This window comes from Aulonocara stuartgranti (assembly GCF_965226115.1).
Source record: "Aulonocara stuartgranti genome assembly, chromosome: 5".
Classification (NCBI taxonomy): domain Eukaryota; kingdom Metazoa; phylum Chordata; class Actinopteri; order Cichliformes; family Cichlidae; genus Aulonocara; species Aulonocara stuartgranti.
This window is the reverse complement of record NC_138943.1, coordinates 28,323,293-28,339,543: the sequence shown is the minus strand read 5'-3', so window position 1 is coordinate 28,339,543 and position 16,251 is coordinate 28,323,293. Positions and strand designations below refer to the sequence as shown.

At 42.7% G+C, this 16,251-nt stretch overlaps 1 protein-coding gene and 1 long non-coding RNA gene across 3 annotated transcripts in view; one reads left to right on the top strand and one right to left on the bottom strand.

Moving 5' to 3' along the window:
* The window catches only part of prickle2b (prickle homolog 2b), an 88,771-nt gene extending 72,791 nt beyond the window's left edge, over positions 1-15,980 (top strand). For both annotated transcript variants that reach the window (XM_082533690.1, XM_082533691.1), the window contains 7 exons: positions 2,947-3,130; positions 7,452-7,565; positions 8,286-8,423; positions 10,333-10,536; positions 11,133-11,319; positions 12,337-13,221; positions 13,378-15,980. In XM_082533690.1, the coding sequence (XP_082389816.1) occupies positions 2,947-3,130; positions 7,452-7,565; positions 8,286-8,423; positions 10,333-10,536; positions 11,133-11,319; positions 12,337-13,221; positions 13,378-14,324 (2,659 nt within the window). In that variant the 3' untranslated portion in view covers positions 14,325-15,980. The remainder of the gene's footprint in view (positions 1-2,946; positions 3,131-7,451; positions 7,566-8,285; positions 8,424-10,332; positions 10,537-11,132; positions 11,320-12,336; positions 13,222-13,377) is intronic.
* LOC309706822 lies at positions 3,585-7,480 on the bottom strand. Its single transcript, XR_014276806.1, has 2 exons — positions 7,401-7,480; positions 3,585-7,286 (listed from the first exon to the last, which is right to left on the bottom strand). It is a non-coding gene; the product is annotated as an uncharacterized lncRNA (long non-coding RNA).
* Positions 15,981-16,251: the final 271 nt, after the last annotated feature.

The window sequence follows — 16,251 nt, the reverse complement described above, 5'->3', positions numbered from 1 at the left end:
TTTGAAAAAAATAACAAGCCTCTTTACTTCCTTCCCTATATCTCAGTCATTTATGAGGCGTCAGTGATGCGCTTGACTTGTTTTACCAGAGTTTCTAAATCTGATTTAATTGAACTCATGTAGCTTACACGGGGAAGCTCGGGGATTACGTTTTAGTTGAGGGGAAATCCCAGGCATGTCCATGAAGAATGTAAATCATGGGGAAAGCAGGGGAAACGGACCCTCAAGGTCTACAGACTCTCTGCTTTTTCTGATTTGAGAAAATCAGGACGTGTTTGGAGGAAGGTCTCTCTGAAGTCTCTCTGACCCACATCTGTACAGATGTGGGTCACCTCCTTCTGAGTGGACACATGAAAGGTGTGGTGTGAAGAGGCTTTCTTTCAGGTTTCATCCTTCTTAGCCCAGGGACAAAATACCTGCCTTTAAGTGTTCATATGTGCTTTATCTCGTGTGGTGGATCCACCTTGTGCTTTGACCATTTTCATTGTGATTGTGTATGTTCTCATAGATTCATGAGATTCTGTTCCCATCCAGCAAATCATCTTTAAATCAGTAATAACTGTGAAAGTGCTGGGCTGTACTGAGGCAAGCTGCTTTGCCTCCGGCTATGGCATCATCCTCTTGGGACTGGGATTTGCTAAGCACCCTTCTCCCAGTCTGCCTGCTTGACAGCTCATTGATGACTTCATCTACATCTGTTCTGTTTATCATGGTCATCAATATTCATGACAGGGATATTTGCCCACTTCAGGCATTTTCTTAATATTTATGTAGTGAGTGTGTGAAGTCTGTGGCTGCCCTTGCACAATGACAACAGAAGTTTAGAGGTCCTTCTTTAGCTGGAGCTCAAAGCATGAGCTTTTTAGGCTTCTGCCTGTCGCTAAATAATCTCTCATCCATCTTCAGCTATGTATATATACATATATTACAGGCATGTGGCTAGTTGTGGCATGCCAGTAAGACGTTTTGCTCGAACTAAATAAAGTGAGCTCCATGTGTTTCATTGTCTATCTCATCACTCAAATCAATCACTGCTAAGTCAAATTGGATTTTGAGCTTTGTTAACTAAGGCTAAACCCTTGGACAAGAAGTGCTTTTTTTCAGGGAGAGACACGATGAAGCATTATAGCCGTTTGGCTCAGAGCACTTTACGTTAACAGGTAGTTGACACAAACGCTGGGACAGTGCCAACTGTTATTGTGACTGAGTCTTAGCTTCGCAGCCCTGCACCCATCACCCATCGGTGAGCTCAACAGACTCAAGAGTCCACAGCTACAGTACAGAGCAAAGTTAAGAAAGGCTTACGGACATATCCAGTGGCAGTGTTTGAAAATAGGATTGACTCTGCACATGTACCTAGATTGAAATTCCAATCAGACCTAATTGCTCAGTAGTCATTATAGTGGGAACAGGTTCAACAAGTACCGTAAGGTTTAAAAATTAAGTCTGCAAGAAATATCGAGCAGTTACACGCTGAATATATCACACTGCAAGAACTGATTCACAAGAAGCCAGATATTGCAGACTACTTTGCATTCATTTGTTCGGATAGACTGACACCTTGGATGGCTGAGGATGTGTTACAGTGTCCTGACTGCCCCTAAGCTCCTCCATAGGGCTGTCTCTCAGACAAGCCAGCATCCCTCTGAGAAGGTAATGGGATTGTCTCACCGGTTTGGCCGCCTGAGCGGCAGCAAGGGTTAGTGGGATGTGACCTCTTTGCCCACCCAGTTTCTATTTGCAGGGTTTAGAGCTGTCAAGGACACGGCGATCTGTATGGTTGCACTGTCTCTATGCTTTGCATCAGAATGCAGACCTGGTAGTGTTGGGCTACATTTTCATTTTGGCCCATGCACTCAAGTATTGAACCCATATATTGCGATCCTTTTCTGAGCCATCTCATACACAGCTGACTCTAATAGTAGCACAGTTACAAGCTGAGGTGTCTGCAAAAATACAGCTTTACTTTGATGAACAGCAATGATGTTATGGGCTTTTAAATCAACAAGACAGGTGAGCAGTCAAACCCAGAATCATTCTTTATAAGCTTAATTTCAATCCTGTAATGATTAAATGAGCTGTATTTGGTGTTGAAGCTAAAATCAGACAGTGGTACTGTGATTGGTGATGAATTATTTTATGGAAATGAAGGGGCGATATTCTAACTTGGGTTAGGAAAATTATAGGAAAGAGCAGCTCAAATGATTATAGACCCCCTAGTGCCTTAATTTGACCTTGCTCTTGCATCTAAGTTTTCTGTGAGAATTCTCACACAGATTGCTTTCCCTGTTATAGATGGGTGGATCCCTTTGGCTAATGGGGGTGGGGCACTGTCCTCGCAAAGCATCTGCAAGTGGTTCTCGCTAACCTTGTACATAGCAAAGTGCCTGTGTATTGTGTTTGTGTAGTGCTGTTTTCCATCACTGTCGATGGCTGTATTCGGCTTATTTCCAAGGCACGCTTGACAGTAGATCTTCATACCACAGACGAGTGATGAGCATTGCATTTGTGGCACCCTCTTTTACTGGGGAACCCACAGTGGGAATCCTCGACATTTCAACTGAGATGAATAAGAGTGCCTGTGGAGGGGGAAAAGTTGTTTCACAGACTTCGGGTTTGTGTTTCTTGGACTAATTTTGAAAGAAAAGATTTTTTTTTAATGGTTTATTTTCGATTATTAATGATGGATGCTAGAGGCTCACACCATGTGACCTCTTGTTCTTCTTTATACATCACTCTATCAAACACAGAACTTGTTTAATAATGATCAGGGATATCATGAGGTTTAGATGCACAACACTGCCCAAACTATGAACCAGACTTTAAAGCTACCATTTAGACGATTGCTTTTTTCCTAGACCATTATATCTGTCCTTAATTTGCACATGTAAGCACACATGTGACATTGAACTGACAGATGGGGGGGGGTTTGTTTGTCACCGGCAGGAAGATCTGTGTACACTGTAAGTGTCGTCGTGAGGAGCATGCAGTGACAGCCATGCCCGTAGAGATGGAGAAGACGGTCACCAAACTGATGTACGACTTCCAGAGGAACTCAACCTCGGATGATGACTCAGGCTGTGCCTTGGAGGAGTACGCCTGGGTTCCACCGGGTCTCAAACCTGAACAGGTATGTTTAGTCTTATTTTGCTATGGAGCACACGGTCTTCCAGCATTTCAGTCTTGTTAGTAACGCCATCTTATCACTTCTCTTGTCACCTTTTTTGTAAAATATGTGTAATTGTGTGTACCGGTCCAATCCTTTCATCTATTTTTTTTTTATCATGTGAAGCTGAAGTTTTTGTAAGAAATTAATTGTTGAGCATTTGAATCCACAGCTTTTTCGTTTCCTCCAGTGTAGAGAATACAACACAGAGGCTAATTAAAGCTTGAACGTGAATGAAATGACGGAAGACGTGGGATCACATTACAGCGCCCTTTCAAAAGCTCCGATTTCACCATACACTGTAGTGGCAGTTGAGCAGTGTAAGTTTATACAGTGAATTAGGATAAGGCTTGGTGTTGTAAAATATGATCATGGGTTAAAGCTTAGTCTTTCAGAGATATGCACAGCCAGGTGTTAGTTCAAATATATAACACACTTTTAGTACAATAATCAGAAATCGAATACAAATTCCAACTATTCGTTTAGACCTGCATGTCGCCATGTGTCGGCATATATTACATGCTGACTGCACCTTCTCCCAGCTAATGGATAACAAGGATTATGTGCTTCCAGCAGTTAAATTAATCTCCAATTCCTTCTCCCTGCAAACATGTTTACAGTAGGTTACATTGCCCTCACAACCACAAAGCTAAGCCTGCGTTAATACATAAGCACATAAAATGGACCCGTGCAGAAAATCCTCTATTACAATACTTCACTTAACTGCAGGTGCGCACACGTGGGAGGGTTTCCAGCTTTATGAGACAATAACAACGTTTATTGAAGCCGGTTTCATTTTGTTGATGAGCTGAGCTGGTCAGTACATTGTTGGCACACTGTTTCGACCTCAAAGGACTGAGACCAGCTATTATTCATCCCTCTCCAGGATCATGCTTACAACTCCGTAGTCACTTAGGTTCTCATTTGGTGAAAATATAACCTCGGGAACATTCAGGAAATAAAGAGGACTGGGCTGATTAGTATGGCAAGACCAGAATGCTAAACAGCCTAGAGAAGAGATTCAGGATTGTTTTTTTAATACTTGATTGACTTGATCATCAGAATGGAAAGAATATTAGACTGTTAAACTGAATCACTTCTAGCTTTAACCTAGCAGCAGGCAGCACATGAAATGTGCCAGAAGCTGTAGCAGTTTCTGTCTTCCAACCCTGACATGACAAATCATTCAAGCTGTGGAGGCCTGGTGTGACTTTTTTCAGGAGAGTGGACATAAAGCTAAAACTTCAGGTTAAAAACTGCAGATCAAGAGTCTTCCTGCTTTGAACCGCAGAACTGTATCTGTCTCCTGTTCAGCCTCAAGTGATGTACTGCTATTCTGTAATGAGACATTTCTAAGCAGGACTGGGGTCAGTCAGGTGTGTCTGAGGGATAACTTGGGATTGTTTCTGTCAACCAAACAGTGCCGTCAGCTCTACTTTCCACTATCAGGGTGCTGAAATGCAGACACGGCAAAAGAATCTTTAGCAACAAATGGAGCCATTATTCTGTGCATTTGACATGTTATTGGGCCATTTTCCTCCCTCGCTAGTCGCCTCGCTCTCTCCTCTTCATCGTTTAAAATAGATTTATTGGATGTTGCCAAGTTACCGTTTGTCAAGGGCAAGAATGATAACTAGCAGTGGTCTGTGAGAGATAAGCGTTTTCTTCATGTGTAAGAGCTGCAGTCTAATATTGAAACTCTGCTAGGCATCAATTCCATGTGCCATGTCTATATAGAAATTCAATTTTAGGTTTTTCATGCAAACTTGTATCTCTGTCAGGTTCTAACATGGGCCGAGAGCCTTGAAGTAGATGAATTAAATAGAAAAGCGCCAGGTAGAGAAAGAAGCGAGGGCAGTTTGACCTTTTCCAAAATAGACCAGAGGGCAATTGGACTCATTCCGATCTGAGATCAAGAACAATAAAACCATCAGCCTCTGACTTGATTGCAGCCAGCAGCCGTGAAGGACGAGTAAATGATGGGTCAGTGGATGTAAAAGCTAGTTGGGTATTTGACAGAAAATGTGTAAAAATCCATAGTCCCTGGAGGATGAAGAGGACTAATGACTTGAATTACCTTCCTCGCTTTACCTTTGTTGCACCACAGCGAGATTGATATTTGCTGAATTTGACATCGATAGATGGCTGCGATTCTAAAAATTAAATTTAGTGCCACCCTGCTGTCCAAATTCTATTACTTCATGGATCATGATCACGTATCTTTAAAGCTAGTAATATTCCTATAAACATCACTTCTGCTTTGTGTTTAGGTGTCATATGTTAGCGGTGTTTGGCACAGTTTTGCACCATGGGCATTCACACATGTCAGCAAAGACGTGAGAACAGGAGGGAAATGAATGAAAACTGCTGTTAAATCCTCTCTCTTCACAGTAAAAACACCCTTTTTTTCCTCCGCAGTGTTTGACTATAGCTACCAGTATTTTCTCAGCTATATAATATCTGTGTCTACTAACCGCTGCAAAGTGGCTTGTTGTGAGAATGTCAGAACTGGTGCCTGGTGGTGTCTTTTTCCCCTGCCTGCCTGGCCATTAACAGCAATAGAAACCAGCTGTGTGAAGCAATCTCTCTTGTCACTCATCTGTAAGTCCTACCATTTGCTTCAGCCTTAAAAAACACTCCCTTCAGTACAGTTTGAAATTCTGCCCTGTCTTTACTTCCGTCTGTTTTCGATTACAGTTATTATCGCAAGCTGCTTCTTCTAGCTCGCTCTGGAATATTTGTGTGTGTCGTGCGTATGCATGCGTGTACGTGTGTGTATCTTTCTTTAGATCTTTTCCTCAGGGCAGTGTGCCTTTCACCTCCAGATTGTAACCCTGCTGTTCTTGGAAGCATGTTTTGTAATTTATCATTAACAGTGGGTGTGTGCGTGCATCACGAGTTTGTCTTTTTTGTTTGTCAGTGCTGTGTAATATATCGGCACTTGACCACAGTCGGTCGTTTCGGGACTATCCAGAGATTCCACCCCACCCTCAATGCCCGTCCTAAATTGTGCTCCTGAGCACAGATCTCGTGTCCATTGCCAACGCAAGCAGACAGCCAACAAAAGCAGAGCAGAAGGAATTGGGTTACATTTACAGCAAAGAGTCTCCTGCTATAAATTCATCCCAGTAACAAATACGCTTGTACAAGTGGATACTTCAAGGAAATGAAGATCGTCTTTGATGCTGGATGTGATGCCGCACCTTTAAAGAGAGTTTTCGAAAGCTGCTCAGTTTTGATTCGGGTGTTTACACACTGATGCACGTCTGCGTTAATCTGTTTTTGTGTGGCAGACTGTGTTATTGCCAAGGACAAGGCTAGTCGGTAAATCCATTCAGCTGACCTGTAGGCCATCAAGAGAGACGTGATCTTGTCAGCAAGCATCGATCACACATGCTGTCTCTCTCATAAAGTCCTCTGTGTACATTTTGCCCATTTTTGCGTCTCTCCGTACACAAAGATATCTTCCTCTACACTCACATTTTTTTTAACTTTTTCCCTCTCATGTCTCCTCCTCCACCTCTCACCCGTTCTCTCTTTTTCATCTATCCTCAAACCTCTCTTTAAAAACCCTGTGGCTTTCTTCATTTGCCCCCCTCGCCAGTCACATTCATATATAACTGCCTGACCTCAGTTATACCCCAGCCCCCCCTCATTACAGTGTAATAAAAAGAGTGTAATAAATAACACAGAAATGACACTCATTGTCTGCTGTGGTGATGTAAAGAATGTCCAAGTAATTTGAAATGTCCAGATTAGCATTAATCTGCTGCCACACGCTTGCATTGCTGGGGGCATACGTGTTGAACACTATTTCGTTTTCTCGTGTGTGTGTGTGTGTGTGTGTGTGTGTGTGTGTGTGTGTGTGTGTAATTGTGACAGGTCAGTAATGCATTCCCTTGTCAGTGTGCAGAGATGGAGAGGTGGGGTTCCATTAAGTCTCTACTGGTGGGCCATAAATCAAAGTGTGTGTGTGTGTGTGTGTGTGTGTGTGTGTGTGTGTGTGTGTGTGTGTGTGTGTGTGTGTGTGTGTGTGTGAGAGAGAGAGAGAGAGAGAGAGACTGACTCCCAGTGGCAGATCTTGATACTTTGGTCCTTGCACAGTTTTACCTTTTTAGCCCTGAAATGATAAAATCAAAACAATATCAAATAAAGGCTGAAATTTCTCAGTTTTTGTAGATGGTACAACAACAAAAGAAAGAAGTCACTTACTGCAGAATATTTGAGCACTTACCTGGTAATGAAAACAGCCCCTCAGTCCAAATGTTCTCCGTCTCTCCCTCAGGTTCATCAGTACTACAGCTCCCTGCCTGAGGACAAGGTGCCCTACGTGAACAGCCCAGGGGAGAAATACAGGATCAAACAGCTGCTCAATCAGCTCCCGCCCCACGACAATGAGGTGAGTCCAAACAGATGCCCTCCCCCACCACCTTCCATGCATCCATCCATCCATCCATCCATCCATCACCTCACCTCCTTCAGGGCAATACAGAGATAAGAGGGGGAGCGGGGAGAAGACAGATGCTTTAAAAATGGAGTCTGTCTCCCTAATGGGTGAGATAGGGAAGTGTTTATCGCTGCCTATTAAAGTTGGTTACATGAATAAATTATTACCACAGTTTGTTTGAAGAGATTAAAAGACAGGATCCCCGTGAAGGTCGGCTCTGTTTCCCACCTTAGTTTAGGCTAACAGTCAGCCTGAGCTGTTATTTCTTTTCACTTTATTAAGTGGGACTTCACAGAACCAATTTGTGGTCAGGTAGTGGGTGGGTTCTTAATTCCACCTACTAATCTGATTGGTCAGTCGTTTCGTCAGCTGCGATCTGAGAGCCAGTTATTCGTTTGGTGACGTGGTTCCTGGTTAATCCTGATTCACAATTTGCACCCAGCAAAAGCAGAGCACAATATCAGCACTTCTTAGCAATGACAAAAACATGATGACAGTTAATTCAACTCTGGGATCAGTCACTGACCTGGCAAACATTATACAGATATTGAAATCTTAAAAAAAAACTACTTCTATTCACTTTAAGTAGTATTCATTCATCCATCCATCCATTTTCTGTCACCGCTCCAGTTCATGTTCTCGTGGTTTCATGGGCATGTGATCTTCATCCAGGTGCGCTACTGTAACAGTCTGGATGATGAGGAGAAGCGAGAGCTGAAGCTCTTCAGTAACCAGCGGAAGCGCGAAAACCTGGGTCGGGGCAACGTCCGCCCACTCCCCGTGACGATGATGGGGGCGATCTGCGAACAGGTAGCTGAAAGAAATGTCGAAAGCATAAAATATACATTTGACCTCCGTGTTATTTATTGATTTATTTTTTTTATAAATGTCATTTCTATGTAGACAGAGAAGTGACAGAAGTGAGTGATGTGGCAGACATATGGAACGACCTGCTGGCATGTCAGCAGGGTTTAATGTTGACGTATATAAATGAGGGAGATGCAGTTAAATTACTATTGTGACCTTGTCTCACTTCAAACTCTTAAAGTGATGTGTGTGGGTATGGTGCCCGCACTTTATTTTCTTTTTTTTATGCCTCACCAACTATAAAAATTCTGAAATACAGCTGAGTTCATTATAGTTGAGTTAGACTGCTCTAAATTCTCTAGATGCTTAGTGTTTGTACTCTTATATAATGGAAGTTTGGAGCTGAATGGAATTCCCGTTTAACAATAAACACACACACTTAATGCATCCACTGGCCGTTTGTCATTTTATTTACAACAAGCTCAAACAAGGTGGAGATACTCAGTGCTGTGCTGGTGCTCCGGGTGTACAGCTGCTTTATAGCTCGTGTTTCTTATCCAGTTAGCAGACACACACACACACACACACGGGGGAGTGGATTGTTGGGAGAGTTTGTATTGATTGAATTCTCCCCCCCTCTCTTTGGTTTCTTGCAGCTCTAGGCTTTGTGCCAGTTAGATAACCTGATTGCAACTCTACCTCCGTCTCCACCTTCCCACCCCTCTAAATCTGCTTTGCCTGCCTGACCTTTCCTCTCGTCTTACTGGTGCTGCTGCTCGTTTATCTTCCCGTCTTCTCTGATTGTACACCTCCATGCCTCTATCACACTTTTTTTAATCTTCCCTACATATCTCTCCGTTAATAAATCTATCGTTTGTCCCACCAGTGTCCTCCACCAGCCCTTCAAATTCTTTATCTCTCTGGTTCCCACCTCCTGAACACACCTTTGTGCTCGCAGCCTTTTCGACTTGCATAATTGTGTTACAGACAGATTTACTGATCCGGCATGTTCGATTGGTATCAGCACTAGCCTGACCTTATTAGAGATCCAATAGAAGGTGGACTTTAAGTTCATGGAAATCTCTTTATTTGTTGCATCTTCTGTAGCGCTGATGTGACTGTTTAATCCGTGAAACATTTTCAGTTAACAGAATGGTTTCTGGTGTCTTTTGTGAGGCTAAACTGTCTTTTCCAGCCATTGATTGGACAGAACAACCAATTTACAGCTATTAACTTCTGCTTTAGTATATGTATTACTTGACTGTAACTTTTTGTAGACCAATCTATCAATTGTATTATCAATTAAGTAACGGGTGATATTAAGTGATGATGACAGTGGTTGGAATTGCGGCCCTTATCCTCTGATGCTCCAGTAAGTTTGACTAAAGGTCCAATAAATGGAGTTCATCCCAGATTTAAAACAATTTAACAGTTTTTCACTTCCTGTCAGATTAGATTGTAAATCCATCCCTCTAAATGGAGCAAATTGGATTAGACTGTCTTATGTCCTGTTTCCAATGAACCGTTTTAACAGGAATTACTTTACATTAAGCAATCAGTGATGCCATACAACAAATCAGGATGCTGGCCTGTCTGCTCATTAAAAAAAAAAAAAAAAAAAAGCTCTGCAGGCATGGACTTTCAGCTTTCCTTATGCTTTGAAAAACTAATTTGAGCCATGTGACTTCTTGCTGGATCATGACACATGAGTCTCACGGGGTGTTTTTTTTTTTTTTTTTCACATGCAAAGATTTTACATTATTGTATCAAAGAAGCGTTTCACTCAATTCTGTACTTTGAGGTTTAGACACTTTTTAAATAAGAAACGAAACAGTGCAGTAAGAGAAAGCTGGTAAATTGTGACAAATAAACCCAGCAATCATTCAGTTGTTTCATTTCATTTTCTGTTTAGTGTGGAGGCCAGATAAACGGCGGAGACATCGCTGTGTTCGCATCCCGGGCAGGTCACGGTGTGTGTTGGCACCCTGCGTGCTTCGTGTGCAGCATGTGCAACGAGCTGTTGGTGGACCTCATTTATTTCTACCAGGATGGAAAGATCTACTGCGGCCGGCACCACGCCGAGAGGCTGAAGCCACGCTGCACTGCCTGCGATGAGGTAAACGCACATCACACGCAGACACACAAGGCTACACGCGGATGGTCATGTCTTAATAGGTACACGTCACCCCCTTGGACAAGCTGTGCCTGTAACTGTGCCAGCAGGGCTATTTTTAGTGTTTACACACATGCACTCTGCACTTACACATGCCTATATACACACCAAATTGCTGTCATACGACGCTTACGAGTTCACAGCACACTCCGTCACAGTTTAATGTCTGCTGAGGTTTATCCAGTTTAAAGGGGTTGAGTTTCAATATCCTGATCTCCCAGCCCATTAACGCCGACTCTTACTCTGCAAATGGGGACAAGGACTCTTTTGGCACTTAAATGCATCCCAGCGGTTTAACAGCAGCGTAATTAAAAGCAAATGCACCACCAAGATTTCAGTTCCTCACACACATTAGCCTCCTACACGAACTGGCGACAAAGAATGATCTAAGAGCGCCAAGCTGCAGAGGAGAAAATGGTATGGAGTGGGAGGGCAAGCAGTCTTTGTCCTGTCATTCAGCACGCAGTAATAACCCAACTGAGGTTTTATCTCTATGGACTTTCAATAAACGATACTCTTTCTTATGTCTTTGTTCTTAGATCATCTTTGCAGATGAGTGCACCGAGGCAGAGGGCCGTCACTGGCATATGAAGCACTTTTGCTGTTTTGAGTGCGAGACGGTGCTGGGGGGTCAGCGTTACATCATGAAGGAGGGACGGCCCTACTGCTGTTCCTGCTTCGAGTCCCTGTATGCAGAGTACTGCGATTCCTGCGGGGAACATATTGGTATGCTGCCTCACTCCCCATCATCCATCACTTCCCTCTATTGTTTCCATCACTGTTCATATGGACTGCATTAATGACTAGAAGCTCATGCAAAGAATTGGTTGCTGAAAGGTTATTAAAGTTCCAAATACATAATTTATATATAAGAGGATTCAGATGCAAGTTTGCACAGAGAAGAAAAGAGTTACAGTAGCATGACTGTGGTCTTGTTTTCAGCATTTTTTCATGGAATAAAGTTCAGAATATTTGTGGCAGGGGTGCAAAACTGAACACCACAGACTTACCTTTACAAAGCACAGAACTGTATACAATATACATCATGCAGTGTGGAACTCAACATAGGGCAAAGGGATGACTATCACGTGACTTTTCAAATTATGGGCCAGTTTTTGGTTGCTATTTTTGTTTTTTTAAGTTTATAAAGGCATAAAGTGCCAGATAAGTGTAGAGACAACCCCAGCGAGAGAAGAAAATGGGGGATTTTTCAGCTGGAAACATTCCTATAAGCAATTTTTCTGTCTTCGAGTTTGTGCTCATGTGCATGCATGTGTAACTGCACACGTACGTGTGTGTTTCCCAGGACAGGATGCCCAGGTGTGATTTTTGGCACATATTTCTCTACAGATTTGCGCTGTAATTATTAGTCAGACAGGATACAGAAAAGTATTTGGCCTCAAAAATAAAACTGATTACAAATGAAAACCACCAGAAAGCACTCTCAATCCAGATGGCAGTCATTAGCAAATAGCTGGTTTTCTTTTCCCCTGCAACAACTGGAAACATTCTCAAAATGCTATGTGTTTATACAATGCTGGGCGAGCGTCATAATGAGTTTACCCTGAAACACAGCAAAGTTGCCGCCTCTAGCTCAATTTTCCATTTTCTTACTGTATAAGCTACTTGCAGTATGCTGCAATTTTACACAACACAGCTGGTTTAAATTAAATTTTTAAATGTTATGCCCTTTGAATACATGTGTATGAGTATCTGTCATTTATGTGTTTATCTTTCCTGCAGGTATTGATCAAGGCCAGATGACGTATGACGGGCAGCACTGGCATGCTACAGAAGGCTGCTTCTGCTGTGCACGCTGTAAACGCTCTCTGCTGGGTCGGCCTTTCCTGCCCAAGCAAGGTCAGATCTTCTGCTCCCGCTCATGCAGTCTAGGGGAAGAGCCTAATGGCTCCGACTCTTCTGATTCGGCCTTTCAAAGTGCTCGCTCCACTAGAGAGTCCAGACGCAGCTCTAAAACAGCAAAGAATGGAGGGGGAGGCGGGGTGCAGACTGAAAGATGTTCAGGGGAAGTGGACCCACTATCTTTACAAATGGATCTTCTGAGTCTGTCCAGCCAAACACCCAGTTTGACTCGTGAGCCACCTTCCTGGCAGAACCAGGAGCAAGCAGGCGATGGTTACACTTATGAATCCCAATCTGATCCAACTGCTAATCCCACACCTCTCCAGCTTCTTAGCCAGTGCAATGTCAGAAGTGTCTATAACCCCACCTGCTCTGGACAGAATAATCAACAGCAGGATTACAGGATCCAGGAGAATGGAGGTTTAAAGCGACCGCCTATTTCAGCCATGAAAGGCCACTCTCTGAATGAGACGTGGTTCCAACAGCAAGCTCCAGAAGAGTACTATCCATCCAAACTGAGGACCCAAAAGAGCTTCACTGAGGTGTCCCACTGCACTCAAAAACACAATGGCTTCTCCTCAGACAAGCGTTCGATTAGTTTGCACGGTTTTCAGAGGGACAGAGATGCGGGGCCTTCAGCAACTACCCAACAAACAGCAAGGAGCAGGAATCCAATAAATGCACTTAACTTGACAGAGCAACTGACCCCGTTAGAGCAGACCCCAAGAGGATCCATGGAGTCTCTGGCTCTCTCCAATGCTACAGGTTGGTGTGGTAGTAGTACTCACTAGATCTTGGTTTGACTTACAGTTTCTGTTTGGCGTGTTTGCATGTTGTTGCATATTAAGATGTTTCCTCAAGCTAAAGTGACAGTGAGTAAAAGGCAGTCATTTCTCCAAATTCTACTCTGTTTCCTTACAGGCAACTCAGATGCTGGGGGAAAGCGTCAGGAGCACCTTTCACGGTTCTCTATGCCGGACCTGAGCAAAGACTCTGGAATGAATGTGTCTGAGAAAAGTCATGTGGACACCCTCAACTCCTCAGGGCAGTTTCGCAGCTCTGAGTCTATTCACAGTCTCACTGCTGGTCAGTCCTATATGGAAATGAACCCTCGCAGACCCACTCAATACCAGATGCAGTACTGTGACCCTTCTGGCATGGGTATGGGCATTACTCGTTTACCACCTGGCTTCACCTTTCAGGAGGAAGATGGGCTTAGTTTGGTGAGCAACGCCAACGCTTCACGCTTGCCTCCCATTAGTGAGCGCAGGGTGGGTGGAGGTGGTGGTGGAGGTGGAGGAAGGGGAGCCAGTATCCGGATAGATGCCCCAGAAGAGACTCCACAGAGGCGTAGGCACCACCATCACCGCTCTCGGAGATCCCGTCGTTCTCGTTCAGAAAACGCTCTCCACTTGGTGGCAGAGCAAAGACAAAGGCCTCAAGAAAGACCACAGCTACATGTCCGAGAGGATTATGACTGTTTCCCGCCACCAAGGAGTGCAAGGGACCAGTTTGGTGGAAGAGGAGGAGGGGGAAGATACCAGCCCCAACTCTTCAGGCAGTGCCCCAGGACCACTTCAGACCTGAGTCTACAAAACCCTGGGGCCAACAGACGCACTGGCTTGAATCAGTACTCCTGGGATGATTATGATGACGATGACTGGTGCTCCACTTGCTCATCATCCTCAGAATCAGAGGATGAAGGTTACTTCTTGGGTGAACCGATACCCAGGCCCATCCAGCTGCGCTACCTCAGCAACCAGGAGCTGGTCCACAAGTATAACAACGCAGGAATGGGAGGACCCAACCGTAGTGGGCAGTTACACACCCGCAAACGCAGAAAAAGCAAGAACTGCATTATCTCTTAATATCTTGACATTTGCTCATTATATAACTTTTTAGCCCTTTTCAGACATGCATTCCTTACCTTTAATCGAGCAACATCTGAACATGTTACTTCAGCAGTGCCAATCTTACAAAGCACTGGATAAGTTTGAAAGTATGCCGTAATATTAATGGATTGGCTTGGACAATAGTAGGGATTATGTGTGTCTGCTCTGAGTTGTTAAGCTCACTAACGGACATGATTATTTTGGAAGTTAAAAAGCCAGTAACTGGCAAATCAGACACCAGTTCTCAGTAGGTGTCTCATGGTCTCACTCTGTTCAAGGAAGCCACAAACCCATTCCTTTTTTAAAAAACTTAAAACACAATAAACTGACCTTTTCCCCCACACACCGGAAAAAGTTTTAATATCCTGCATTTTCCACATTTAAGCACCAATGCTGGTCAGTGCATACCTCATGGACCAGTGACTTCATGTATATATAATCTTAACATACCGTACTGAAGATAGACTGTGAATGATGACTTTAACCTATTCTGACCTGTTCAGAAAACATTATTAAAAAGCAATGTAAACAAGTTAGTTTGCTTCCAGCTGTTTATGGAAGTCTTTCTTCTGAGCATATTACATACCTGCAGTAAGTTAGCTGCAAGATTTTTGTGGCACTTGGTTTTTAAATTACAATAAATTATCTTTAACGTGGAGACAGGGATGATGACCTTGTAGACTTTAGACAAATGACCTGTTATAGTTTTTAGGCTACAGTTTATAAAGTGTCTAATCTGTTTACAAAAATGTGTGGATGTGGATGTATTCCCATGACTACAAATCGACCTGGCAGACATATATATATTTATTAAATGAGAGCTGATTACAGACAGAAAGTTTTAAAGATTTTACTACGTATATATGACATGAGGACAGTCTCCTTCCTTCAGTGCTTTGAGTGAAGCCATGAGAACATTTATGTAAAATGGACCTACATCTGAATGACAGAACCCTCTGACTTAAACAAATTCATGAAGCTAGCAATGTTACATATATCCCATGTCTGAAAAGGGCTGTTGTTCACCTTGTGTACACTAAAATTCTCCATCTGGAACAAAAACAAAATCACCTACTCCAACTTTTCAGTGTTATTTATCATTGATTATGATGTAATTGAAAGTCAGTGATGAATTACAGTCAGTTAACAGTAAAGAAAACAAATGTTTGCATGTTTTTTTCCCCTTTTTTTTAACTTTTCACAATAACTCCTGATTATTAAGGCGAACAGTTACATGTGCAGTTTTGTCAAGTCCCAATGTTTATCAAAAGCTGAGGTGCAATTTTTTTTTTTAAACTTAATTTCCACGCAGCAAACGAGTGTACACTACCAGATTGGTATAGTTTTGCTTTTTCATGCAATGTGATTTAGATATAGGATATAATGTACTATTGAATTCAGTTTAATAGTATGTAAATAGATAAAAGAATTAATAATTTCACTTAAGTTAATGAAGTCAGTGTACATATGGTTGTAAATGAAGCCTCACATATTTTTATATTTGTATAGCTGGAGTCATTTATGTATTAAATATCTATAATGTAGAGATAGAAAAATGACCAAAACAACGTTATGCATGTGTTATTTGGCTGACCTGGTCCTGCATTTGGAATAAAAGAGTACTTCAGTGAGTTTCACTGAGTGACCTGTATTTCTCTCCAGAGATAGGGGAAGTGCGCAAAAGAGTCACTTTGTCCATCTGTTTAATAAATAAATGAATGACAGTGGGCTGTAGAAGCCAGTTAGAGTCATCCTCAGATGAATTGTTCGACAGTGTATGCACTCATATTCAAACACACAGAGGTCCATTGTCCTGGAAACAGATGCCACTGCATTTCTGGTTTATTGCATCAGCTTGCACAAGTTGGAAACTGCTGACAAAGGTCTAGGGATTTAGTTATTG